This window comes from Miscanthus floridulus, chromosome 2 (genome assembly GCF_019320115.1).
Source record: "Miscanthus floridulus cultivar M001 chromosome 2, ASM1932011v1, whole genome shotgun sequence".
In the NCBI taxonomy this organism is placed as follows: Eukaryota; Viridiplantae; Streptophyta; class Magnoliopsida; order Poales; family Poaceae; genus Miscanthus; species Miscanthus floridulus.
Genome location: NC_089581.1, coordinates 103,953,597 through 103,965,291, shown reverse-complemented (window position 1 = coordinate 103,965,291; position 11,695 = coordinate 103,953,597). Strand labels below are relative to the sequence as shown.

The 11,695-nt window shown below is 46.8% G+C and overlaps 1 protein-coding gene across 1 annotated transcript; it reads right to left on the bottom strand.

Moving 5' to 3' along the window:
- Window positions 1-2,001: 2,001 nt before the first annotated feature.
- LOC136539285 (pectinesterase inhibitor 10-like) lies at window positions 2,002-2,819 on the bottom strand. Its single transcript, XM_066531231.1, has one exon. It carries the CDS (start codon window positions 2,790-2,792, stop codon window positions 2,139-2,141), a length of 654 nt encoding a protein of 217 aa, XP_066387328.1. The 5' UTR covers window positions 2,793-2,819; the 3' UTR covers window positions 2,002-2,138.
- Window positions 2,820-11,695: the final 8,876 nt, after the last annotated feature.

Sequence of the window (11,695 nt, the reverse complement as noted above, 5' to 3'; positions counted from 1 at the left end):
GATTTATTAAATATGCGTGTGCTTGTAATATATAATGCATGTTGATGATATAGATATGATGATTGATGTGTGTGTGTATATATATATATATTTTGTCTGTTACAATGGAATGTAAAAAAAATTTCAATTCTCAGGGTCTTTGCCGAGTGCCATGGGCAAGGCACTCGGCAAAGATTTTTCAAAAAAATATATATATAATTTCTTTGCCAAGTGCCTTGCCGCGGCACTCGGCAAAGTATTTTTTTAAAAAAAATCAGAAATTCTTTGCCGAGTGCCTAAACAGGGGCACTCGGCAAAGAAATTATTTAAAAAAATAAAAAAAAACTTTGCCGAGTGTCTGGGAAGGGGCACTCGGCAAAGTAACTTTTTTTAAAAAATAAAAAAACTTTGCCGAGTGCCTAGGCAGGGGCACTCGGCAAAGTACTTTAAAAAAAACTTTGCCGAGTGTCTGGGCTGGGGCACTCGGCAAAGTAATTTAAAAAAAATTGCTGAGTGCTGGGTCGGGCACTCGGCAAAATTACCGTTAACGGCCGGCGCCGCAACAGCCGAAAATATTTTGCCGAGTGCCGCCCCAAGCACTCAGCAAATTTTTTTTTTATTTTGCCAAGTGCCCGGATAAAAAGCACTCGACAAAGACTCTTTGCCAAGAAAAATTTTGTCAAGTGCTACACTCGGCAAAGCCTTTACCAAATACAAAGGGCTCTTTGCCGAGTGTAAAAACACTCGGCAAAGCCGTATCCTCCGGTAGTGTGTACTTCCCCTGCATCTCTTGAAGCAGGCCGGTATATATAATTCTGCCACGTGGTGCTAATTGATGAATTGCTGATTATGATATATATTCTTTTATTTACAACAGAGCTAATATATGTCGATGCAGTTGTTAATATCCTGATATGAAACGTCACCTGCTGTTTTGTTGGGTAAGTACTGCATGGAGAACTGTTGGGATGATTTGTGGGGAGGGGAGGGATCAATGTGATCAAATGTGCTTTGCTTGTTGTCTCATTGGGAATGTCTTTGAAAGGTGAATTTGTTTGATTATACAGAACGGCAAACTCCTGCAGTATTTGATAGGATGGTAAGTTATATTGATGGTTTCCTTGGCCGCTTCTTTTATACCCGTAGTGTTTTACACTTGCATCCATATAGTCTTTAGTGTATTAAGATAAGATTTTCCTTCCTACTTACACTGTTGTCAGAGCTGCTGCCGGCTTGGCTTGGGGCGCGCCTCCCCTGGCGGCCGCAGGCGTAGCTGCCATGGCTGGCGGCGCTGCCACCCTGGCCGGCTGCTCGAGAGGGTGCGATTCAAGTCCGTCGCCGACGACCAGCACCCACCGGGTATTCGCACCTTCTATTCCCTCACTGTTGTGCAAAACCTGTAAGCCTTGTTTTGGTGATAAGAAGTATTTATAATTGAGGCGTCCTGTCATGTGGGCAGCACAAGGCCATCCACTAGCACTGTCTTAATATTATTGATGTAATCAACATCCTATGTAGAACAGGGAATCTTTTTGTAGCTTTCATGTTAACATTCCCCATAATTATGAGACCAAATGTTTTAATTTATACATCTTACAAGGTATATATGAATGTCGATTTGCATCAGTTTACTGGAAGTGTGGAACCACGTCTAATGTTGTCTTGGTAAATATGGTTGGAGCTAGCTGAGTAGAAATGGACTACAGTGAAGATTCCCAAGAAGAAAGCCATCAAAGAAGGGAGAACGGTGAAGAAGCAGAAAAGACGGCTGACTATTTCTTAGATGCAATTGGATCCTTCAAATAATGGAATTCCCGTTGCATGTGTTGGGGGCAGGCCCCACCTTTGGTGCAAACGAATATTTTGACAAATTTTCTAAAAATCTCGAAGTCATGATTAAGGACTTAGACAGAAGGTAACTTAAATGGTTATATGAGAAAAAACTTTACTATGACTTTTTAGTTTCCTGAATTATATACATGCTCAAAGATATTGTGTAAAAATTGAACCGTGAAAAAAAAACATTGATTGTTTTCATGTGCGTCTCCAAGATAAATCCGTTACGTTAGCACTGATATTATACTAGTAATTGCAAATCTACTGCTTCGAGTGTCTAGAGAGGAAACGGAACTACAGGCAGTTTGTCGTTACTCTGGCGATCACGGAGGAACCGGTAACCCATGAACGAGTGCGAGAGCGATGCTCGTGAGCTCCTTGGCTCTCACAACAGCCATCACTACCTCCCTGGCCACCGGCGACGACGCTGCAGCGCCTGTAGCCGCGAGCCCGTCGGCGCATGTCGCTTCGTTCGTCATGGATGCGCTGAGCCACGTTTGGGAGTTGGAAATCGCCCACCGGACTAGACTTCTCCCGACGGTGGCTCCTGTGGCGTCGAGCTTGGCCAGCTCGGCCGCCGACTGCTTGGCCAGGCCGCCGGCCGATGACACTGTGCTGGCACAGTCGCGGAGCACAGCTGACTCGGGCCCGGCGGTGCCACCAGCAGCACCGCGGGCGACGAGCTCCTTGACGCGCTTGGAGATCGAGCGGAGCCAGGCCACGTTGACGTCGCCGGCGGCGCGGGCGAGCTTGACGTGGCTGGTCTGGAATATGCACGCGTACGGGAGGAGAGACTCGTAGCAGGCCACGCCGTACAGCGTGCTGGCACAGCGCGCGCGGAGAAACGCCACGGCCGATTGCGGTGGTGCGCATAGCGGCGGTGGGACGAATGACGACGACGGAGAGGGAGCGGCGTCGGTTAACGATATCCATGCGGCTGCAGCGATGATCAGGAGGAAGGTGGCTGCTGACGCCATTGTTCCAACTTGAATGGGGGCAAAGAAGTCGTCGACCCACCACACGTCGATTCATCGGCCGGAGTACGTGGTCTGATGAATTTAACGGTCCGCCAGTTAGCTGGCTAGAAAAGCGGGACGTGCTCATCGGTGGAATATGAGAATGCCCAAAAATAGAAATTTGAAGTGGTGTTGCCGGTTTACCGGTGTGTTGTCGCGGTCAGCCCAAGAGGAACATATTCTTAGTTCGTAGGGGTAACTGAGAAAGATTCTTATAATTGGACTTAATCTACTTTTCATAGACATTAGTTTAAAAAACGCTGCTACAAACACATCTTCACTGATATATAGTACCTTTAAACCTACCCCTGGTACAAATACCACTATTACCTGTGGTCAGGGAAAAATTTATCGGCCGAAATCTCCTGATATTTCTGATATATTCTTTTTATCCGTATGTGCTGATAAGAAAATATCTATCTTTTTCGTACAAATTTTGTTTAAATTTATTTAAATTTACTTAAATTCAAATTAAATTTTATTTGAATTTGGTCTGATATTTTCGATATATCATGTTTATCCTTTTTTTCTGTGACCCTCGATAAATTTTAATTTTTGAAAATGAAAACCTTGGTACCTTAGACCCTCCACAATATCGTCGAGATGCCCAAAAAGCACCATTTCTTTCTAGTACCACGTTTGATAGCTCATAGCAGTGGGCAACTCCAAGCATGTCTGTGTTCGGCTGGGCTTAAAATAAGCCCCAGCCGGCTGCTTAAAAAATATATAAATAATCAGATCGTTTATCTAACCACAAGACGGAATTATCTCCTAATCCCCCCTCCCGCTGCCATCACCGCTCCCCCATGCAAAGGAGATGTTGTTCTTCGGGGAGTACAAGTAGCTCCTTCTGGTCATGGTGGCCGGCCTAGCTACCCCAAGAGAAGGGGATCCTCATCGGCCATGACTTCTCTGAGTCGCTATCGTCGTCTTCGTCTCGGCCACCATTTCCGATGTAGTGCAGCCGCTGCCACCACTCCAATCCCACGGGCCACCACCGCAACCAATCCATGTTCCCCGAGGTCGACGAGGATGAGTACCGGCGCGTCTCCACCCACATCCATTCCGGTCTATCAAGGTAGGCGGGAAGGGACAACTGTGTGCGAAGGAAACATTATTTTATCGATTGGCATCAGTGGACATCGGCGCATGTTCTTGCTCCGCTCACTGTTTTCCTGGCATAACTGGAAATTGGCTTCGCTTGTTGTAATGCGAAGAGTGATGCAGGGATCATCTCTCCCTTGTTTTGGGCATCATGGGAAGAGCAGGTTGTGGAGGGCCTTATATCACCCGCCAGTGCAAATGATTTTTAGACCGACGCTCTCGGCGCGCCGGTGTGGCCGCACCCGTCGCACCGCCAGGCCTATATGGTGAGATAGCGTCACCTTGTCTCAGTCCCTCCATGGGATAATTTCCTCAGTTAGTTCACCATTCAGTTTAATCTAGTATGCTATACATACATAATATTTTTTTACCGACATTTCCTATAGAGCATATGACTGAAACGCGACTTCTGTTCAGGCACCCCACTGAAGACGAAGACACGACGACAACGGCGGCGGCGGTGGCCTCCCTCTCCGGCCTCTCCCCCTCTTTCTCCGGCGGGCATAGAAGAGGTTCTGGGAAAGGCAGGCCACCCAGGCGGTGGGGACGGGGGCAGGCATCTTCGGGTCCTGGTGGCAGTGGAGGCGGTCGGGCCAGGTCGGGGCGGGGGCGTCGCGGTCGTTCTTGCCGGAGTTGAAGAAGAAAGTGGCGGTGGGAGGGGCAAGGGGAAGAGGGAGGCCGCCGCGGGCGCGGTAAGGTCTCACTAGAGCTCCGTCGCCGTGGCATTTTCTCCTCACTGGAGTTGCCACTTTAGGTATTAGAACTGCCACGGTTTGATTCGATCCCTCTAGCATCCCTCCACCCAAAATGTCGATTATTACTAGGAGTAACCAGATCACAACCCATAAAACACACCATCATGGTGGTACCACCTGACTGACGTGTTGGCCATCTTAAGGGCCATTTGGGAGAGCTCCTCAGAGCTGCGGCGCCTCCAAATCATGCCCTGTTCATGGACTGTTCATTGGAATGGCTTTCTCTCCCTTATCCAAATGAACTACTAGCTGGAATGAGCCACTATTTTGGCTCCTCCAGCTCTAGCTCCTTGACCACTGTAGCACAAAGTCAGAGTCAAAGCCAGGAGGAGCCTGACCAAACAGGCCCTTACTTTGGCAATTGTGTGCCCCCCCTGGTGTCAGAGATATGGGCCTGAGGTACCCTCACTGACCATATATCTGGCCCATCAACGGAGGATGACCGAGGAGGAAGTCCGCGAGGACTAAGCGCAACCACCAACTTGGAGATCACGATGTATCAAGGATATTCGCCGCCATCACACCTATGGTAGGATAGAATTGATTAGTTATAACCAACTAAGAATCCAATATGTAGCGCCGATTGCCCTCGTTGTAACCCTACCCCTCTGTCTATAAAAAGAGGGGTAAGGACTCCGCCATCGCCTCATTCTAATCTACCTCGTAGCTAGGAGCAACAACCCCTGTAACCGAGCATACAAATACAAGAAGAAGTAGCAACTGGACGTACGGCTTTTACTCGCTTCCCGAGGGGTCCAAACCAGTATAAAATATCTGTGTCTCGTGTGCAACCATCTAGATCAATCTACGCGATCACGTTGCTAGGCATTACCGGAGCTAAACAATCCGACAGTTGGCGCTCTAGGTAGGGGTCTTTCGCGTTCAGATTAATATTGTGTTTCAGATGGGAATCATCATCAACATCGACGACGCCGTGGAGAGGATGCAGCCGAGCGAGAAGATCACCTTCGGCAGCCTCGACTTCATCACCGACCAATTTGGTGACTTGCATCTACAAGAACCCGAACTACCCGTGGAGGAGGAGGAGCAGCCTCCCTCGATCTAGGTGTTCTTCGTCGAATTGGAAGAAGCTATGAATGTTAGGCCCCACGCTCTTGCCCAACATCTCAACTGCTATGGACGCGACGTCTTCACCAAGCTTGGCCGAGAGAACAATCTCGAGGCCACCCTTCGACTCTGGGAAGATCCAAACTGGACCCCTGAAAGCTCTAGTTTGGTTTTGGTAAATTGATGAAACCCTAAGTGCTAACCAAGTTTATCAAAGTGATTATGAGATAGGTAGCACTACTCCAAGTGATGAAGCAATGGTGAAAATCATGATGATGGTGATGGCATGGTGATGATCAAATGCTTGGACTTGGAAAAGAAGAAAGAGAAAAACAAAAAGCTCAAGGCAAAGGTGAAACTTGATAGGAGCTTTTTCTTTTTGGTGGTCGAGACACTTAGTGAGTGTCATCACATTTAGGATCGATAGCCGTACTATTAAGAGGGGTGAAACTCGTATCAAAATGCGGTTATCAAAGTGCCACTAGATGCTCTAACTCATTGCATATGCATTTAGGATCTAGTGGAGTGCTAACACCCTTGAAAACATTTGTGAAAATATGCTAACACATGTACACAAGGTGATACACTTGGTGGTTGGCACATTTGAGCAAGGGTAAAGAAGATAGAGTTGAAAAGGAGTTGATTGCGTTGGTCACGGGGTGACCGGACACGTCTGACATGCGTACCGGATGGGTCCGGTACTGTCTCAGGCAGCAGTATTCCTGACGTGACCAGACGCGTCCGATATCGATGCCGGACGTGTCTAGTATTCTAGCCAGACGCGGGCAGAGTTGCCGAGGTGATCAGACTCTGGCTCAGTGCAGTGACCGAATGCTAACCAGTTACTGTTCAATGTCAAGTCAAAGTGATATAGCCCAAAGCAGGATTTTAGATAGCGATCGGACGCATCCAGTCGCCACACCGGACGAATCCGGTGTGAACCAACAAGTCTCAGGTTTTTCACATAATAATTGATCGGACGCTCGGTGTGACCGGACACGTCCGGTCGGCCCAGAGCGGCTCTAGGAGCTCTCTGGATTCGACCGGACACTGTGTCTCCCATGTCCGATCGTTTTGTAACAGCTCATCCGATCATGTAGTATTAGCCATTGGTCGTGAATGGATAAACAATTTGAAAGGGACACATGGCGGTCAGGCTATGACGAGACGCATCTGGTGCACATGATCGGCGCGTCCGGTCATCCCGCAGTCAGCCCAATAATTGAACCAATGGCTCTATTGTTTGGGGGTGTCTATAAATATTGTTTGGCTGGTTCAAGCTCACTCTCTTGGCCATTTACATTGGCATAGCAACCTTGTGAGCTTAGCCAAAGCCCTCCCACTCATCTCCATCATTGATTCATAATCTTTGTGAGACTGGGAGTGAATCCAAGTGCATTGCTTGAGTGTTTGCATCTAGAGGCACTTGGTGTTCGTGTTTTGCTATGGTATTCGCTTGCTACTCTTGGTGGTTGCTGCCACCTAGATGGCTTGGAGCAGTGAGGATCATCGAGCGAAGGTTGGTGATTGTCTTCGGCTCTGATCGCGGTGATTGTGAGGGGTTCTTGACCTTTCCCCAGTGAAGGGCCAAAAGGTACTCCAGTAAATTGCTCATGACTTGTGTGATCCTCATCTTGTGTTGGTTGTGCGGCACCCTATTGAGGGTTTGGCGTGTGATGCCAATTAGCGTGTGAACCTCTAAGTGAGTGAATCACCACAATGAGGACTAGCTTGCCGGCAAGCAAGTGAACCTCGATAAAAATCATTGTGTCATCATTTGATTCCAAGGTGATTGATCTTCATTGGTATTCATTCTTGTGATTGATTGATTCATTCCTCAACTCGGCGGTATAACCATATTGCTCTTTAGTGTAGCTAGTCATGAGAGCTTGTTAGTTTGGTTAGTGTAGCTCTTAGTTAGCCTTTGAGAGCACACTAACATAGTGTAGTGACATAGCCATTGTGTGGATAGAGACTATAAAAACTAGAATTGTGGTAGGTGGCTTGCATTTTTAGTAGGCTAGTGCAACACTCCTTTGCCTCATATTTGTCTAACCGGTTTGCTAAGTGTTGTTATAGAAATTTTTAATAGGCTATTCACCCCCCCCCTTTAGCCATTAGGACCTTTCAAGTGGTATTGGAGCAGTGGTCACCATAATTTGAGGCTTAACAACCTTCGATGTCAAAATGACTCAAATCAACAACACCAAGAAGCCACCCTAATTTGATGGCACAAATTATCCATATTGGAAGTCAAAGATGACCACACATATCAAGTCAATCAATATAAGGGTGTGGAAAATGGTAGAAACCAAAATTGAGATTGCCGATCCAGAGAATCCCACCGTGGCCGAAGAAGTGCTTCTCCAAAATAATGGCATTGCTCTAAATGCCATTCATGATGCGATTGATGAGAGAACATTTGAGCAAATCAAGAACATTGAGATGACTCATGAGGCTTAGAAGAAGTTGGAAGAATCATTCAAGGGCACCAAGGCAATGAAGGGTGCAATGGCATACATACTCAAGGAGAAATTTGCTAGCTTCAAGATGAAGATGAGAGTGTGCCAGACATGTTCCATCGGATGAAAGTGCTTGTCAATGATTTCAAAGCACTTGGTGAGAAGGTGGAGGACAAGGACTTCTCTCATAAGTTCTTGAAATGCTTATCTACAAGATTTGGCATGTTGGTCACCTTGCTAGTGAGGACCGGTTTGGACACAATGACACCAAACCAAATCTTAGGAGATATCATGACCGATGATGCTTATAGAGATGATGATGAGAAGGAAGAAAATAGGGAGAAGAAGGATGACAAGAAGAAGAGTGTGGCATTCAAGGCCACATCATCCAAGGGCAAAGCAAAGCAGGAATCATCAAGTGAAGATAAAGACTTGAGCTTTGATGAGATGGATGATGAGAAGATGGCTCTCTTTGTCAAGAGATTTGGCAAGTTTATGATGAAGAAGGGCTACCGTGCTAGAAGTAAGAAGTCTTCATCCAAGAACAAGGAAGAGTCAAGAAGGTGCTTCAATTGCGGAAGCAAAGATCATCTTGTTGATCAATGCCCATACAATAGTGACAATCATGATGACAAGAAGAACAAGAAGAAGGACAAGAAGGAAAAGAAAGAGAAGAAGGACAAGATGACCTTCAAGAAGAAGAAGAAGGGTGGTTCATATGTGGTCACTTGGGATAGTGATGCTTCCTCAAGTGATGATGATAGTGATGATGACAAGACCACAAAGAAGAAGGCACTTGCAAGCATTGCTATCAATGAGAAGCCTTCTCTCTTTGACACTCCATCATGCTTCATGGCTAAGGCCACTAAGGTACAAACTTGTGATGATGCAAGAATGTTCAACTCAATCAATACCAATGGCAATGATGGTTATGATAGTATCACATTTGGTGACAATGTGTCGACAGAATATCGTCGGTAGTCCTCACAACTCTGAGAGGAGAAGACGAAGGAGACAATGCTAGCAGACAAACTGACCGAGGAGCTGAACGATGAGTAGTTCCTGGTCGAAGTTTCTACTGAAGTAGTTTCCTTGCTTGATGGAACCTTGTAATGCTTGTAGACTACCATCAGAGGGTCAAGGCATAGTTTGATATGCAGGTGCAGGAAGCCAGGACCCAACGGGAGAAGTTCGACACCGTAGTCGTCGGAGTTAAATCGGTGCTTGACTACATTGACCTAAAGGCGGCTCCTCAGCCCGATGGTAGGCCGCTGCATTCAGACACTATCATCCAGAGGTGCAGGGTGGCATGGGAGAGCTTCAACTGTGGTGTTGTTGTTACCGCCATTACTCATGCCCATGCGGTGGTTCGGTCCCACTATCAATTCATTGACCTTCAGGCAATAGGAGCCAGATTCACCGAAGGGATGGGCGAGGCAGAGACCCAGCAGCTAGAGGATGAGGTGGAGGACATGGCGAAAAAGCTAGCCGTTGACTTAGACCTATTCGGCGAGACGGACGACGATGGCGGAGCTCGGTAATCTGCTCAGAGAGTATTATCTATAACATCTGGAGAAGGTAGTTAGAGCGCGCAAGAGCATAGAAAACATTTATGTATTTGTATAAATGTTATAAAGTGCATGTTTATGCAGCTTGCTGGTATTTGTGGTGAAAAATCATTGTAGTAATAACCCTAACGCAATTATACGTAGTATAAGTAGCATCCGAGTAGTTAGCTCGTTACTAAACTCTCTGGCCTTAGCTAGCCCATAGTCCATAACGTCGAGTGCGGAGCCCGTGCACGTGTAGGATGAACAGGCATCACCAAGGAACCACAGCCGACCACCCATAACATAGAGCACGGAGCCCGTAGCACGTGTAAGGAGAGATCAGAGACTGGGTCTTCTCCATAGAGCATAGAGCAGAATGTGTGCTGCTCGGTGGTTGGCGAAATAACTTGGAGATAATCGTAGTATAAGTGGCATCCAAGGAGTTAGTTCTTTACTGAGCTCTCGGCCTTGGCTAGCCCATAGTCCATGACGTCGAGCGCAGAGCCCGTGCACGTGTAGGAGGAACAGGCATGACTAAGGAACCACAGCCGACCACCCATAACATAGAGCGTGGAACCCATAGCACATGTAGGGAGAGATCAGAGACTGGGTCTTTTTAATGGAGAATAGATCCGAACGTATGCTGCTCGCTGATCGGCGAAATATGTTGGAGATTTGGAGAAAAGTGTTCGGCGATTAGGAGAAACCTGTTTGGCAAAATACGTTGGTGATTTGGAGAAATGTGTTCGGCGATTTGGAGAACTTGTTTAGTGAAATACGTTGGTGATTTGGAGAAACATACTCGGCGATTTGGAGAACTTGTTCGGCGAAATACGTTGGCAATTTGGAGAAAACTAGCGGAGCAGTTATGGCGATCTCATATTGGAGTTCATTAAGGAGTAGCTTAGAGCTCGGCAACCATAAGTGGAGATTAAATCATTATGGAGAAAAAATGGAGACAAATTATGGAGACCAAAACTTTATTCATCATAAAGTGGAGAGTACACATCTAGAGCGTTTTAAGGATAAAAACGTATGAGGTGCTCAATGTGCCATGAGTTGGGGACATTGATTCTGTCTAAGTTACATAGGCGATAAGACCCTGGTCAGGTAACCTCTTTGACAACATAAGGCCCTTCCCATGGGTAGGAGAGCTTGTGCATCCCTTCGGTTTTTTGTTTTATGTGGAGAACGAGGTCGCCGACAGCAAATGAACGACCTTTGATGTTGCGGTTGTAGTACCTCCGCAAGCCTTCTAGATACTTGGCTGTGCAGATGTAGGTGATTAGGCATTCTTCCTCGGCCCTATCAATGTCCTTTATCTGAACAGCTGCCGCTTGCTCTTCATCGTAATTTTCCACCCTAGGTGCTCGGAAGGCAATATCCACTGGTAGTATGGCTTATGAGCCATAGACCAAGAAATATGGAGACACATCAGTGTTGCGACTAGCTTGAGTGTGCAGTCCCCAGGCTATAGCTGGTAGCTCCTTGAGCCATCTGCCCGAATGCTTTTCTTCTTTTTGATATAGCCTCTTTTTGAGGGCATCAAGGATCATGCCATTCGCCCGTTTGACCTATCCGTTGGCTCTAGGATGGGCAACAGAGACGTATTTGATGGAGATACACTGGTCTTTATAGAAGTCCCAAAAGTGATGGCCAGTAAACGTAGTTCCGAGGTTGGTGATGATGCTATTCGGGAGACCGAATCTGTGGATGATATCTTCGAAGAGCTCGACTACTTTCTTTGCAGTAGCCGAGACGAGCGGTTTATACTCGATCCACTTAGAGAACTTGTCGATGGTGACGTATACGTATCGGAAACCACCTAGCGCTAGCATGAAAGGCCCAATCATATCCAGTCCCTAGCATGCAAAGGGCCAAGAAGCTGGGATGGTCTGTAGCTCTTGTGCCGGCATGTGTATTTG

Bases quoted from the DNA above. Each gene is read 5' to 3' on its own strand.
- LOC136539285 (XM_066531231.1), bottom strand. From the start codon at position 2,792: ATGGCGTCAGCAGCCACCTTCCTCCTGATCATCGCTGCAGCCGCATGG.